Raw genomic sequence first — 17,687 nt, forward strand, 5'->3', positions numbered from 1 at the left:
CTTCATCACAAGCCCCAAATGGCTGACCCTTATTCTGAGTCTGTGACCCTGTGTTGTAGATTCCCCAGCCAGGGGGGGAAAAAGCCTCTCAGCATCTCACCCTGTCAAAGCCCTGAAGAATTTGATATGTTTCAATGAGGATCACCTCGCATCCTTCTAAACTCGGGGGAATATAGGCCAATCTACTCAACCTCTCCTCCTGGGAGAATCCCCTCATCCCCGGAATCAGTTTGGTGAACTGTTGTTGCACTCTCTCTAATGCAAGTATGTCCTTATTTAAAACACGGGGTCACAGTCAGGAAAGTGCAATGAAGGCCATGATCAGATTAGTCATGATCTTATTGAATGGCGGTGCAGGTTCGAGGGGTTGAACTGGAGCAGCCACATAAATGCTGTAGCCACAAGAGCAGGTCAGAGGCGAGGAATTCTGCGGTGAGTAACTCACCTCCTGACTCCCCAAAGCCTGTCCACCATCTACAAGGCACAGGAGTGTGATGGAATACTCTCCACTTGCCTGGATGGGTGCAGCTCCAACAACACTCAAGAAGCTCGACACCATCCAGGATAAAGCAGCCCGCTTGATTGGCACCCCATCTACAAACATTCACTCCCTCCACCACCGACGCACAGTGGCAGCAGTGTGTACCATCTACAAGATACACTGCAGCAATGCACCAAGACTCCTTAGACAGCACCTTCCAAACTCGTGACCTCGACCAACTAGAAGGACAAGAGCAGCAAATACATGGGAACATCACCACCTGCAAGATCCCCTCCAAGCCACACACCATCCTGCCTTGGAACTATATCGCCGTTCCTTCACTGTCACTGGGTCAAAATCCTGGAACTCCCTTCCTAACAGCACTGTGGGTGTACCTACCCCACATGGACTGCTGCAGTTCAAGAAGGCAGCTCACCACCACCTTCTCAAGGGCAATAAATGCTGGCCTGGCCAGCGACGCCCACATCCCTGGAATGAATAATAAAAAAAGGCCTACTCCTGCTCCTATTTCTTATGTCCTTGTTGCTCAGAAGCAAGGGAGCTAACAACTGACATAGAGTGGGTTGTAACTTTAAACAGATAGTGTGTGTTCTAAATGTGGATAAAAGTCATTTATAACGGGTCCAAAATGTTGACCCAAGTTTGGTAGATGTTTGGAACTCTCTTCCTCAAATGACAATTGATGTTAGATTGACTGTTAAATTTAAATCTGAGATTGATAGATTTTTGCTAACCAAGGTATTAAGGAAAATGGGACAAAAGCATGTATATGGAGTTGGTCACACATTGTTGAATGGAGAATCAGTCTCGAGGGGCTGAATGGCCTCCTTCTGTTCCTATGTTCCAAAATTTGACAAATTATTAGCAGCAGGAAGTGAGTTCATGTGGATAGAAAGTGCCTGAAAACTCCAGGTTTTTGATATATTACAGACATACATCTTTTGTAACAGAGTACGTGTTACTGAGTGCGCATAAATGACTAGTGACCAGCGTAAAGTGTATTAAAATATATTTTATTGGCAGGCGTTATGAGAATGACTCAACAATTCTGAAAATCTCAGAAGTTCTTTCTAAAATGTAACAATACTAAGGAATGTTATATCTAAAATAGCAAGAAGCATCTCGATGCAATGTAAGTCAACAATGTAAACCAGATATTGAATATTCTTCTGACGCGTTAGCAAATCAATACATTTCCCTTTACATGAGTTGCTTAGAATATTTACATACACGTGCATAAAGTTTTATCTTGGGACTTTGGAACAAAATCTGAAAGATGCTCGCTTTCAATATTTTTGAAGTTGACGGTTAAGTCCCAGTTGTGGACACCACACCTTAGGAAGGAGAGGGTGCAGAGGAGATTTACTTGAAAGGTAGTGGGGGTGAGGGGTTTTGGTTAATGTGGATAGCCTGGAGAAGCTGGGGTTGTCCTGCTTCAAACAGAGGAACATGAGGGTAGAGTTAATAGAGGTTTTCAAAAATCATGAGGGGTTTCGACAGAGTCAATAAGGAGAAACTGAAAAGGTAAATTGGATAAATACTTGTAGAAATAGGGGAAAGAGCGGGTGAGTGGGATATTGCAGAGCTCTGAGATGCAGAGGGATCTGGGTGTCCGAGTGCATGAATCACAAAAGGTTAGTATGCAGGTACAGCACGTAATTAGGAAAGCTCATAGAATGTTATCATTTATTGTGAGGGGAGTTGAATACAAAAGTAGGGAGGTTATGCTTCAGCTACACAGGACATGGGTGAGACCACATCCGCAGTATTTTGCTTTTATATTGGTGAGATCACATCTGGAGTACTGTGTACAGCATTAGTCTCCCTATTTAAGGAAGGATGTAAATGCATTGGAAGCAGTTCAGAGAAGGTTAACTAGACTAATACCTGGAACGGGCGGGCTGTCTTAAGAGGAACGGTTGGACAGGTTCGGCTTGTATCTGCTGGAGTTTCGAAGAATAAGAGGCAACTTGATTGAAACTTACAAGATCCTGAGGGGTCTTGACAGGGTAGATGTGGAAAGGATGTTTCCCTCTGTGGGAGAATCTCTTAAAAATAAGGGGTCGCCCATTTAAGCAGAGATTATGAGAATTTTTTTCTCTCAGAGGGTTGTGAGTCTTTGGACTTCTCTTCCTCAAAATGTGGTGGGAGCAGAGTCTTTGAATATTTTTTAAGGCGGAGGTAGTTAGATTCTTGATAAGCAAGGGGGTGAAAGGTTATTGGGGGTAGGCGGGAATGTGGAGCTGAGGTTACAATCAGATCAGCCATGATCTTATTGAGTGGTGGAGCAGGTTCGAGGGGCCAAGTGGCCTTCTCCTACTCCTAATTCGTATGTTTGTATGGGATTAATGGGATAACTCGTACAAAGGGCCTGCCCAGGCACAATGGCCTGAATAGCTGCCTCCTCTGCTGTGTAATTCCATGATTCGATTTTCGATTTTTATTCTTCCCAGTCAAGCACTGGATTGAGTCACTTCCACGGGATGGTACATGAATATTCCAGGAGCCTAATCACAAGACATGCAACTTAATGTACAAAGAAGATAAAATATACATCTTACAATAATGCGGCCTATACTTTTAATAAATGCTCAGCTATCTCCAATAGTAAGAATGAGCAAAGCTTCATCGGAAGCTGCATATATATCAGATTATTCTATACTACTGTTCGAGAGGGAAGGACAGAAATTACACTATCTTACATTCGTGAAGATTCTTTCAAACATAACTACTACAGACAGACACATATATGTATTTAACATGTAACAGATTGCCTTTGGGCAGATGATAGGAGATGCAAACGTCATTCTGCATCACAATCGAAACAAAAATCCGTCATGTTCACACGATTCCTTCTGTGCTTGCGATCAATTGTCCCTCTAGAGAAAGAGATAACAGATAGTTTTAGTATGTTACAGGGTACAGAGCTGCCCCACCTCCATGCCAAGCTATTCGTCAAAAGGAATAACTCAGTGCTACCAGAACGGAGTTCATCTCTACAATCTATTCACAAAGTATTACACAATAAACAGGCCATTCGGTTTAGTTTATGCTGGTGTCTTTGACCATTGTGAGACCCCCCCCCCCCCCCGCCATCCCCACCACTACTTCATCTCACCCATCAGCTAACCTTTTCCTTTCTGCTTCATCTGTTTGTCTAGATTTTCCTTAAATGCATTTATGCTCTTCAGATCAATGACTCCCCTGTTATAGTGAGTTCCACATTCTCACCACTGTCTGGGTAAAGAAAATTCTCCTGAATTCCCTATTGGACCTATTATTATACCACCATAGGTTTGGTCTCTGCCTCCCCCCTGATACCTCTATTCGGTCAGCCTTCTGTTTTCCAGAGAAAAGTACCCCAGCAATCTTTCCTGATAGTCATGTCTGACTAACTTAAATCAAATTTTTTGAAGAAGTAACAAGATGGATGAGGGTAGTGCAGTTGATGTGGTCTACATGAATTTTAGCAAGGCTTTTGACAAGCTCCCACATGGCAGACTGGTGAGAAAATAAAATCCCATGGGATCCAAAGAAATGCAGCAAAGTGGATACAAAACTGGCTCAGTGGCAGGAAACAAAGGGTAGTTGTTTTTGCGACTGGAGGGCTGTTTCCAGTGGTGTTCCGCAGGGCTCAGTACTGCGTTCCCTGCTTTTTGTGGTTATATGTTAATGATTTGGACGTAAATGTAGGGGGCACGATCAAGAAGTTTGCAGATGACACAAAGATTGGCCGTGTGGTAGATAGCGAGGAGGATAGCTGTAGGCTGCAGGAAGATATTGATAATCTGGTCAGATGGGCAGAAAAGTGGCAAATGGAATTCAGCCTGGAGAAGTGTGAGGTGATGCATTTGGGAAGGTCAAACAAGGCAAAGGAATACATGATTAATGGGAGAATACTGAGCGGTGTAGAGGAAGTAAGGGACCTTGGAATGAATGTATCATTGAATGTCAAGGGGAGATGGTTAGATTCTCTCTTGTTGGAGATGGTCATTGCCTGGCACTTGTGTGGTGTGAATGTTACTTGATAGTTACTTTCCTTAACCTCGCCTGATTTTAAAATACATTCTGACTATTATTCCAAATTCTATACTTTCTCAATATTTGTTCTTTGCAGGAAAAGGTTTCTGCAAAGCAGACCGTCCACAGGAGAAATTTCTATCTTTAACAGGAAATCTTCTCTCTCACCTTATGAGATCCAAACACGGATAGTCATCAAGGCGTTGAATACGATACTTTTAAAGAAGAGAAGTCTGAAGCCAAGGACTGTCAGTGAAAGCATATTCACGTGTGCATCTGTGAGAAGGGAAAGAAAAACACAGGAAATAAGGAGCCTATCGAAGACAATGAACTGTTTTACAATAATAAATGTTTTTGCATGCTCTGCTATCTTAACCAATAACAGGGAACGATAAATCAGGCGAACGCTATCTGCAAAATTGCTGTTTTGAAAACGATTCCTTCAGAAACGAAGGCCTTTTTTGTGTTTACAATGTGTTTACAACAGACACAGGCATAAAAATACACATTGTACTCACCGACTTCCTCCTCCTCTTCACGCTCAATACAAACTGCCTGGGAATCACCTGAGGAAGATCAATAATAATAATATTTACAACACTAGCAATAATGATTTCCACTTATAATCTCAATGAATAAAAAAATCAAAGAACATACCAGAATCTGGATACGCTTTCGTTTGTTCACCCGTCGCAGTACACTGAAATTTTTCCTTCCACTCGGAGCCAGACTTTGTCAGGAATCCGACCACACTGTAGCTGCGATCGGGGATGGACAGCGAGGTGTCGTTTTCCGTTCGGCTCGCTCTGTCATTCCCGTCTTTAACCGTCACAGTGATGTTGTTTGGGAAAAAGTCTGTCACCAAGCACACGGGTGAAACCTCGGGCCGATCCCGCGGAGGGAGGATATAGACGGATGGTTTTGCAATATCTTTCCGATCTGTTGATAGGCAACGAGAGGAGAAAAGGAAAGTTTCCATGATTTAGCATCGAAGCCATCACAATCTAACACTCTTTAACCACTAGGCTGACTCTATCCAATACCCCAAACCAAAGACTAATAGTGTGGAATACTTCACTTAAAGACTAGAGTCATTTGAAAGCACAGCTGCTAAATGAATACTGATCCATGTTTCCGTTTGAGGGCTTGAATTTGTATATAAATTGTTACTGCCTTTTATAACCTGAGAAACATTTAAAGTCGCGTGGCATTCTGAATAGGTGAAAGCCCTGGAACAGACAATGATAATAATCCAAATAGGCTAGCTCTGGTTATCTTGTAGGAATCCATTCACAAACATAAAGCATATTTAATCTGGATCCTGTTCTGTTCAGTCATGGGACAATGGACAGAATTGCTATAATTGTACAGGGTTTCAGTGAGGCCTCTCCTGGAATACAGTGCGCAGTTTTGGTCTCCACATTTAAGAAAGGGGGTTGTCTTATGATGAGAGGCTGAGTAAATTGGGCCTATATTCTCTGGTGTTTAGAAGAATGAGAGGTGATCTAATTGAGACATACAAGATTTTGAAAGGGTTTGATAGGGTAGAAGCTGAGAGATTGTTCCCACTGTTTGGGGAATCTAGAACACGGGGACACAGTCTCAGGATAATGGGTCAATCATTCAGGACTGAGATGAAGAGAAATTACTTCACTCGAAAGGTTGTGAATCTTTGGAATTCTCTATCCCAGAGGATTGTGGATGCTCCATCATTGAATACATTTAAGGCTGGGATAGATAGATTTCCGATCTCGCAGGGAATTTTGGGATATGGGGAGGCGGGCAGGAAATTAGAATTGAAGCCCAAGATCAGCCATGATCATATTGACTGGCGGAGCAGGCTAGAGGGGCAGGCTAGAGGGGCCAAATGGCCCACTCCTGCTCCTAATTCATATGTTCGTATGTTTGTATGTAAAGAGTGGGATAAACTGGATTGCTGATACCATCTGGTAGCCACATAATACAATTTTTGAGTTATTGATTAACCATACCAATCGATCTCTATCCATTATTGGAAAACAGACCCTGAAATAACAGCCAGAAAAGCCCAGTGGTTGAGATCTTTGGGAACTATAACTCCAAAGTCACTTGTTCCTTTCAAGCATATTACATTCACCTCTTATCATGTCACCAGTTAGTTATGTAGTGCATCACAAAATGTTACTTTCGTAAGGGCTTTGAGGCTGATCAATCAGAACCATGTCTGTGCATGGGAATGCTGCCCTGTAATATCTTTCTTGTCACTGAGCATGACCTATGAAGACCAGAATATTGGAGCATGGGAATAGGCTTTTGAACACATCAGTAATGCTTGTCACATGTAATCCAGTCTAATACCAGTCTCTGGCTCGTAGAAAGTTTCTCCCTATCGACCCTATCAAAACCCCTCATATAACATCTCTATTAAATCTCCCCTTAACCCATTCCTGCTCTACAGGAGGACAATCCCAGTTCCTCCAGCCTCTCCACATAACAAAAGTCCCTCAGCCCTTGTACCATTCTCGCAAATCCCTTCTGCACTCTCTCTGAGGCCTTGCCATCTTTCCTCAGTTGCTAAGCCTGGAATTGGATACAAGACTCCAGCTGTGACCTAACCAGTGTTTTATAGCCAGAGGCAATGTGATTTTTTTAAATAGAGTTCCTCAGGTTCCTTGTTTGTAAGTAATCAGGTCCTTGTGCTTTGTCTACTTTAACTTTGATTAATTTCTTTCTCTTTTGAAGAAGTGATAGCTCTGGTGGCCTGACGTATTCCATCAGCACACAAGAAATAGAAGCACAGCTTCTAGACTACACAGCCCCTCCGGTCCACTCTGCTATTTAATATGATCATGGCTGATCTTTGTCTCAACTCCACATTCCCACTCACTTCCCATTTCCCTTGATTCCCTAAGAGACCAAAAACATATCAATTTCAGCCTTGAAACTACTCAAGTAGAGAATAACAAAGATTCACAACTCTCAGAGTGAAGAAGTTTCTCCTCATCTCCGTTCTAAATGGCGAACCCTTATCATGAAAATGTGCCCCTAGATCCAGACTAAAAACAACCACTCATTGTTTACCCTGTAAAGCACTTTCAGAACCTTGTATGCTTCAATGAGATCACCTCTCATTCTTCTAAACTCCATAGAATATAGGCCTGGCCTCTTCTGATAGGACAGCAATCCCATCCCAGGAATTAATCTAGTATTCCAATATGCTTCTCCTCTATGTAACATGAGGCAAAGTATCCCCAACTCTTCACTAAAGCCTTATTTTCTTCATCTCTCACTGCTCATACCCGATGCTAACTAACTTCACACCACTAAGAGATTCTTTCCTGATTATTACCTTTTTTTTTGTTGCTATTTTTCCTGCACATTCTCTCTTAATCTTTCTGTTATTATACTTTTTAAAGTTTTACTCTATATCATTCCAGTATCTTTATATCTTTTTTTTTTTTTGCCATGACCTGCTCTCTAAGCAGCCAATTTTGTTTTGCTGCAAATTTAACCATTTATTTAATGAATGCCATTGCTAAAACACTCATTATTTTCTATACTGGAATATAATTAATTGGTTGTCTTTCATGCTATTAATTGAATATTCTCATTGTCGATTTTCAGCTGTATTTGTCATTCGATTGTATTTAATCTGTGTGACGGTCCTGTTGATTTCACTATATTTTTTTCCCCACATTTGCCTTTGAGTTTTCCTCTCTGTTTGCTCTCTTTCTCTTTCTTTAACAAAATGGAATGCTATTGTAGTGACTTCCCCTCCCATATCCCCTGTTTATCTACTTTTGGGGCTGCACTACACTAAACAGGTCAGTTAATGCTTGTTCCCACGTTGCAAATAACACCATTGAATGAGTAAATATTACTGAGCATCTTACAAATCCCACTCATCCACATTCCCACCACTGACATGTCTCCATCAAATTCCATTCCTGAATCATAGAATCATAGAATCTTACAGCATGGAAGGAGGCTGTTCAGCCCCTCCTGCCTGTGCTGGCTCTTTGAAAGTGCAGTGTTGCTTAGTTCCGCACCCCCAGTTCTTGTCAATAACCCCATAAGTTTCTCGTCCTCAAGAACCAGTCTAAACCCCTTCTAAAACCACTTATACAAGTAGCTTTCACCACTTTTCAGGTAAAGTCTTCCCGATCCCAGAAACTCTCTAAGTAGATCCTCATCTCCCCCTTTAGGTCTTTTGCCAATGTTTTTAAATCCGTGACTTCTGGTTATTGACTGACTCATCAGTGGAAAATTAAAAAATATATTTTCATGTCTATATTGTTTAGGCATTTCTGACATGATTCAATCATTTTAACACTCTTACATTGTAATTATATAGTTACATTTACAGTTTACATTTAAACTAAATCCTCCAATCTACAAATCAAAGTAAGTACACAAGAAATCGAGATATGAACAGATTTCTCTCTCTCTACCTTAATGCACGTATCATTTTGTTATAATTCTTTTCATGGGATGTTAGTATCACAGATAAGGCCAGCATTTGTTGCCCATCCCTTATTGTCCTTGACAACTGAATGGCTCGCTAGGCCATTTAAGAGGGCAGTTAATGAGTCAACCACATTGCTGTGTGTTTGAATTCACTTGTAGGCCAGACCAGGTATGGACAGTAGATTTCCTTCCCTAAAGGGCATTAGTGAACCAGATGGGTTTTTACGACAATCAATGATAATTTCATGGCAGCATTGCTGAGACTAGCTTTCAATTCCAGATTCTTATTAATTAATTGAATTAAAATTGCAGGAGCTGCTGTGGGATTTGAACCAGTGTCGCCAGGGAATTAGTCTGTGCTTCAGGAGTACCAGTCCAGTGACATTACCACTACACCACCATCTGCCCATCAGCATACCTGCAGCATATACATCTCCTTGCAAATCCTCATTTTCAACTGTTATGTCCTTGTAAAACTATGGCAGACCGTTATTGCAAATGTTACTCCATCCAGAGTCACTTCTGACTTATAAATACAAATGATGCCCCTGTTTGGCAATACAATTTCTATTTGTTTCCATCTTTATTCAAGCAAATATTCCTTCAAGGTTACTATTTACCCATCAACTGGTCTCCATGAAGAAACTATTGTAAGCTTGCTAGCTTATTCTTTCAAATAGAGTTGAATCTATTACAGGCATGTCATTTACAGTAAAGTTGGTGTTGTGCACCTTAACGTTTTAATGCAGCTGCTCTGTTACTACTGGACACTAACGCAGGAAGTGTATAATAAATTCTACATACTCCTTTTGGAGAATGCTTGTGTTTTGAAAGAGAAGGGCTCCTTGAGATATTTTTATGTGCTCAATATTCAGCTGAATTGTTAATCTTATTTTTGCATTTTTAAAGTTTTTTATTATTCTAATTGTCATTTGGTAGTACAGAACTTGAGAATTTCTGAAAATAGAGACATGTTGTCGAAGTTTTTGGCCTTGCACTCATCAGGACAATCCGCGAGAATAACCAATGTAAGGGAAAACAACAACTCTTACCACTTCAACAACAGGTCTCTATTTTCAGCAATTCTCATATTCTAATTGTCATATTTGATGCATTTCATTTTCTTACTGAAGGTTCAAAATAACTGCACAGCAATATTCACCTTCACTGTGCCCTTAAGCTACATAATAACACAGCACTCAATGTGTGTTATTGGATGATTACCATGAATATAACAGTTCGCTTAGTGACACAAAATCGATTCATGTTTATTTCACTGTTAACTACAATAATGTCACTAATTGTCTGCCCTGTTAGCATGTTTCTATTTCCAAACTCTGGCTGATAGGCATCTGATGTTCATTTCAATAAAGCCCAGTGCCAGCTGCTTGAAAACATCTGTCCTATGTGAATAAGTGTCCAATGAATTGATACTTTGTCAAATACATGGATTTGCTTCCAGAACAATGACATTGGATGACAAGTTACTAACTTGTCTCATGTGTCTGCCAAAGACTCAATAGAATTTTACAGTGTAAAGGGTAGGCATTTGGCATCAATACTGTCTCCCTGCAATAATTGTCCGTACAGTATCAACCTCTTCCCACTTCCCCAATACCAGTTTTCATTTTTAATCCATTATCCCCTTCCCTTTGGAAATACCCCTTATGGAGGTTGCTTACAGAACCACTTGCACATATATACGTCAATGACACACTAGTGCGCAAAACATAACAGTATGGAAAAATATTGGAAGATTCAACTTAATCCTGGCTTCAACTAGAATGTTTGTTAATTGCCAAATTTGCAAAGCTCTTGTCTTCCCAGTACATAAACCCACAAACTACCCAGCATGGGATTTGCCATTAATTTCCATGAGCTATTTTTTTCCTATTTTTAATAATAGGATATTAAATCTGTGAATTGCATTTTTGTTGGACTTGATTTCCCCACACACAGTCTATTATTTTACGTTTATATTTCTACAATATTTCTATTTGTCTATGCAGTTTTGCCCATTGTTTGCTAGTTAAGTCATGCAGGAGTAATATATCAGTTGTTTCAATGGAGAGAAAGGTTAACTTACTCGGTGTTATGGTCACTCTGGTTCCTGGTCCAAATGTTTGTTTGTAGTTATTATTCACACAGCATAATATAGCCACACAAAAACTATGTGGCATGCCCAATTGTGAGTTACATTTTACAGGATGCATTGGTGAATGCTATTAAATATTATAATGTTGATGCTTCTGCTTTCAGAAGTACGACTGGCAAAATACATGATCAGCTGCTAAATATTTTAAATGGTAACATTATTTGGCATTTTACAATACTTATCTGTGCTTATCTCTATCTACCTTTCAGTTAAAATTTGGGGGATATCCTATTTTATTAGCAAAGATCCATCAAAGATGCAAAAATTAATTCTGAGAAGGCGAATGATTTTAGTGAGCTGCCTAATGAGAATTTTATCACATATTTTGCATTTAATGATAGACCAGGGGTCTGCAACCTTTTTTTTTACTTGAAGCGGCTTTTTAAAAATATTGCCCAAAATAAAAACTTTTGGGAGCCACAAGACAAAATTTCAGCATTTCTAAACTAAATGCTTGATAAATTACTAAGTTTTTCTGGTAGGATGCCTAATTGGCAAATATAATGAGAAAAATGTATGTTTTAAATTTATGTATCAATAGAAACAAATCAATTACAAATGGATGTAATTGAATTATTGCATTCTTTGATTTTTTTTTACTATAATTTTGTCAAGATTGTCATCTTTAAAACAAACTTGAACTTAAGATGTGTAGATTGAAGGCAATTTTTTCTCATGATAAAAAGGTAGCTTCTAATAGCACATGCAGAATAATTTATTGCCTTGGCTATACTATGGTCGCATCCTTAAAACCTGTTCCTGAACCAAAGGCATTCTCTATAACCATCAGGTGTAGCCCGAACAGGTTTATTTAAAGCACAACAATGTTTTTCCATTAAAATAATCATTTGAAACGCAAAGTGCAGCATAATTATCCCTACAATAAAGCACTGCTCTTACCTTTCTTGACAATTTTTAAAGGATTTTTTTCATGTTAATGCAATCCAACTGGATTAGATTGGGAGCCGCAAAGAAGATGTTAAAGAGTGACATGTCCCAGGTTGCAGACCCCTGCCATTGATGATGGAAATTATAAACCATGGCATTTTCATGTTTGTTTTAAGATCACATTTACAATTAATCAAATGTTTTATTTTTACTGAAAGATGGAAAACATGATAAAAAGCTTCAGCACTTACTGGGTTCTACAATTAGCTTGGTCCCGCTTCCAAATGTTATCTTATTGTTGCCTCCATATTTCACACAGTGCCTTATTCTCGTACAAAAAGTACCTATTGACCAATGCACAATGTCTGCCTCCTCTTCTGTGCAAACTAGTTCCCACAATGACCCCTTCAATGCAAGATTCTGTCTTCAGTCTATCCTGCTTTAACCAAGTTTTTGTCACACAACCAACCATCTAAATCCTTAGTTATAAACCCAAAGGCCATGATGATGAGTTATTGAAACATCTTGAATTCTTATTGAACGTTCTCTTTACAGGAAGTGTGCCAGATTAAAAAAAATACTATCGAAAGAAAATTGTGCATTGCTGAAAATAGAGTCATGTTGTCGAAGCTTTTCATCTTGCACTCATCAGGACAATCCACAAGAATACCAATGTAAGGGAAAGTAACAACGTTACACTGTATGGGAAGAGAGTGCTGATTGGAATTAATTTTTATAGCTTTCTGTTTAATTTTAGTCCACCTCACATTTTCTTCTGTGCTTCACCCGGTATTTATGATCCCTGTATTTTTCTACTCTCTCCCTTGCTGGCTGTCTTTTGTTGTATTTTCTCCTCCTCTCTCTCAGTTGCAGTGTAATCATAGACTGTACCATTTAATGCAACTCATTAACCAAGCAGTAAATATTGAAGTAAGCAATTATTTATAAGTGTTGCTTATTCTATTGATGCTTGCAACATTGCTATAGAGTAGTGTGTAAAATTGCATCCAGCTGTTTTTTTAATGCAGTCATTAAATATTTGCATGTCACCAAATTTTGAAAATCTTTCTTATCTAATCTAACCTATTCTATCATCCAAGATTACTTCCATGTGTTATCTATCTCAACACTGGCCCTTTGAAAAATAATACAGTCCTAAATTTATCCTCTCCCTATAAGCTTTGCATTTATTACTGCACAGTTTATACACGGTAAAGTATATCCGCCTTGGGCTCTAACTAGACAATGCACTAAATTTGTTCAAATACATTTGAATGTTTCTAATTGATTACACAGTGGCAGGTTGGGTTAAAAGTTTCATTATGTTTTGTAAGATACTTACATGGTTGTACAGTTAATCTAGTCCCTGCTCCAAAGTTTAGTTTACTGTTCATTCCTTGATTCACACAGTAATACACTCTCCCACAATAAGCCCCATGTTCATTTTGTGACCCTTTCATTGACCTATAATTCATCCCCATTGACATAATTTTCTTTCATTAGTTCTATCGAGTACTTCATATTAATTGGTGCTAACTGTTCTGTCACAATAAAAAGGCAATGCATTTTATTTCCATCCATGTACTTTGATTAATCTCACTGCACTAATTCTGATCAGACTAAATACACTTGTCACATTGTAAATTATTTAAGTTAGCTTTTACTGCTATGTGCTACCTTAACTAAATTTTAGATGGCGCTTTCTTCTCATCGTCCACAGAGTATCACATTTCCTACCATAAGTGTATTGATCAGTCTGAGAAACGTTAACCGGCATAATGTTAACTTGGTTTAAGTGGAAGGGTTTTGAATTGAATGGGTCAAAATCTTACCCAATATTGTCTCTGACCCACCTTTCTCATTTATTTTATAATTTTCCCCAGCGCGGTCCCACTGCATTATCCCAAATCGTAGAAATTTATTGTATGTACAAGTTAATCTAACCTCATTTTGTTTCTTGCCCTGTTGAGTTCCTGGTTGCCTCGGTGGGATTTTGCAGTCTATCTCCACTGGATTATACCTAATAGCTACTGAAACAAATGTGTGAACAGTTCATGTACAAAGCTTGTATTTTTAGTGTGCCCAATGCCAATCTTAGTTAGCAGGAATCAATTTAATATTGGAGAGTTTATACCGTGACATCTAATATTGATTAAACAGTTACTCTCAGGCATTGCTTTGCAAGTACTTATATTATCAGACACTTTGTGATCGTCCTCCCTTACACGCATAAATATCATATAATTCTACAACAATGAAGGATATTATTTAGCCTACCATGCTTGTACTGGGCCTTTGAAAGAACCAGCAATAAATTCCATTCCTCTGCTCTCTCACCACCTGAAAATTTCTCCTTTACAATAATATAACCAATTCCCTTTAGAAAGTTACAATTGAATCTGCTTGAACTATCCTTTCAAGCAGTGGATTCCAGATCACACCAGCTCACTGAGTGTATATATATAAAAAATTACCCCTCTCCTTTTTTGACAATTATCTTAAATCTGTGTCCTCTGGTTACTCTGTCCTACTGGAAACAGTTTCTCCTTATTTACTCTATCAAAACTGTTCATGACTTTGAACCCTCTACCAAATTTTCTCTTTCTCTTCTCTGCTGGAAGGAGGACGATTCCAGCTTCTCCAGTCTCCATTAAGTTTTGAAGTTCCCCATCCTTGGTACCATTCTAGTAGATCTGCTCTGCACACTTTCTAAACTGTGATGCCCAGAGTTGGGCACAATACCCTAGCTGAGGCCTAACTACTGATTTATAAAGGTTTAGTATAACTTCATTGCTTTTCTACTCTTTGCTTCTACTTGTATCACCAAGGATCCTGTTTGCTTTTTCAACGGAATATGGAAGCTATTAAACCCAATGTTTGAAACTAATTGTAACCTCTAACAGTGCTTTCCTGTTAGTGTATTAGATAAGGTAACATAGAACATAGAACATTACAGCGCAGTACAGGCCCTTCGGCCCTCGATGTTGCGCCGACCTGTGAAACCATCTGACCTAAACATGAAATCTTCGATTCCACAGTATAGCCTTGAGCATCATTTGAGCCTTACTCTCGACTGTTCTTGGTCTATTTTGTCAATGATCTACTTTGTCCAGTGTCTATCTTTATTAAGTACCACTTTATATGCTATTGTAACAATTGGTAATATTTGAAATAGGTCTGACATATGTGCAGTTGTTAATCAGGTTTTCCAGTGAAACTTAAGTTTATTAAATTACATACTTGGCTGCACAGTTAGTTTGGTTCCCCTTCCAAAGGTCAGCACCTCAGTTCCTCTATTAGTCACACACTGCTACAACCCCTGACAAAATCTGTTCCTATGATACTGGGTTAAGTTTCATTCTAGTTCTACCTCACAGAACTATAATGAGAGACGACTGCCAGTCACAAAGGCCCATTTCCCTAATGAATGCAGGTTATTCATAGCAATATCAATAATTTTAAGTTAAGGACAATTTGAATTCACTTCAGACTTTCGCTCCATCTCATTAGTACATTTTAAATATCTCTGTGCTGTACATTTGAGGAATCCACAACTTAGTGAATGACTCCTAGTCTTAGCAAGCAACTTTGAATGAACTTCTCCTCCATATTGACCCTAATGAGTCCAAGTGAAGTTTTCATCATTCTCAATTAACTTTCAAAAATGCTGCTTGCTATGTTTAAAATCTGGCCAATGTATCATCCATTTTAATTTATTTTCCACTTTATTTCATGTTTAGTGATCTTTTTTATACTTCAAGTCTCACAGCAGTACAGGTAATGTCTATGATTTAAAATTTCAATGGCGAGTCAATGGAGGTGATTGGAAAAATAAGGTATTTGCAATTTCCAATGGATTGCTTTCAAGGGTCTGTTCATCACTTCTTCAAAACACAAGTGTGCTGCAAGGCAGAATTATTTACCAATGTTATAACAACAACTTGCTACTGTCTAGCACCTTTGATGTAGTAAACCATCACAAGACATTTCATGAAAAAATTTGGAACCGAGCCATGTTACGAGATATTAGGACAGGTACCCCTAAAGCTTCATCACAGCTGTAGCTTCTCAGGAAAGGGAGTTCGAAAGGCAGTGAGATTTAGGAAGGAAATTCCAGAGCTTAGGGCCTGAACCTGAAAGCAGGGCCTCCAAGGGAAGAGTGTAGGAAATGAGAGGAGAACAGAGATCTTGGAGGGAAATAGGGCTGGAAGAGGATTCAGATATGGAAGGGTGAATTCATGGAGGGATTTCGAAACAAGGACAAAACAATAACTGTCTATTCTGATCAAAAAGCTTTGGGGCAGTGAGGCGCACATTTGCCTCTGAGATTCTGTGTACAAGTTCTATTCCGCAGACTTGTGTACAACATTTAGGCTGATACCTTAGTGTAACATGCAGGAGTATTGGTTTGGATGTGGCAGTAAATGCTATTAGGTGGATGTAAAAGATTCCAAGGCACTATGCAAAGTTATCCCCAGTATCCTGGCCAATATTAATCCCTCAATGAACATAATTAAAAAAAAAAGATAGGCTGGTTGTTGCAATATGGGTATTTGTGGGAGCTTGTTGTGCAAAAAGTGGCTGCTGCCTTTCCTACACTGTAACATTGAATACACTTCAAAGACCTTCATTGGTGCTAAACTGCCATGGGATGGCCTGAGGCTGCGAGAAAGCGCTATATAAATGCAAGTCTTTTCAGATTTATCAAAATCTGGAGTATACTTTTAAATCAGATTTCATTAATAGCTGTAACATAATTACCTTTGAAAATTGACAATCTGAGAATCACTTGATGAGAGTTTCAAATTATTTGTAGAACTCAGTTGTCATGAACTTCATGCTAGTTCAATCGACTATCGCACACCTTAAATTGCATCATTTTGACCAAAATCTTATCATAATAATTGGAGAAAAAAATTGCAATTGTCTTTTTCTTGGAAACAGCTTTCACCTTTGGAATAGTTTCTGTTTGGTAAAAGTTTATTGGAAAATGAAAATAGTTCTGCACTTACTGGGTTCTACAGTGAGAGGAGTCCCTCTTCCAAATACCAGTTTAATCCTATCACCTACACAATGAAAGCCCCAATAACAAAAACTCATCGTACTATCAGGTTTTTTCAATATGATCTGTTGTGCACTTTTTTATTGACCTTACGCCAAAGAGCCAACAATATTTTGAATGAAGTTTTGGAATCTTGATTTTTGCCTTTATAACATATCAAATTCTTAAGGGGCTTGGCAGGGTGGATGATAAGAGGCTGTTTCCCCTTGGCAGGAGAGTCTGGAACACAGGAACACAGTCTCAGAATAATAGGTTGGCCATATTGGACTGAGATGAGGAGAAATTTCTTCTCTCAGAGGGTTGTGAATCTTTGGAATTCTCTATCCCAGAGAGCTGTGGATGCTCCGCCTTTGAGTATATTCAAGTCAATTGATTTTTGGCAATAAGGGAACCAGGGAATATGGGGATTGTGCAAGAAGGTTGAGTTAAGGATGCAGACTAGCCATGATACTAATTAATGGTGAAGCAGGGTGTAAGGGGCTGAATGGCCTACTTCTGCTCCTGTTTCTTATATTCTTAACATATATAATGGGTATACAAGCAATATATTCAAAAGTTTTTTTTACGTAGAATTGAATAGCATTTCCAGCACAGAAACAGGCCATTTTCAACCC

The 17,687-nt window shown here is 39.1% G+C and overlaps 1 gene segment (V, D, J or C); it reads right to left on the bottom strand.

Moving 5' to 3' along the window:
• Positions 1-1,499: 1,499 nt before the first annotated feature.
• LOC137348918 (Ig lambda chain C region-like) overlaps positions 1,500-17,687 on the bottom strand; it is a 60,022-nt gene continuing 43,834 nt past the window's right edge. The window contains 4 exon segments of the C gene segment in view: positions 1,500-3,381; positions 4,691-4,798; positions 5,041-5,088; positions 5,180-5,461. Of these exon segments, the coding sequence occupies positions 4,692-4,798; positions 5,041-5,088; positions 5,180-5,461 (437 nt within the window).

Source organism: Heterodontus francisci, chromosome 34, assembly GCF_036365525.1.
Source record: "Heterodontus francisci isolate sHetFra1 chromosome 34, sHetFra1.hap1, whole genome shotgun sequence".
Taxonomy (NCBI): domain Eukaryota; kingdom Metazoa; phylum Chordata; class Chondrichthyes; order Heterodontiformes; family Heterodontidae; genus Heterodontus; species Heterodontus francisci.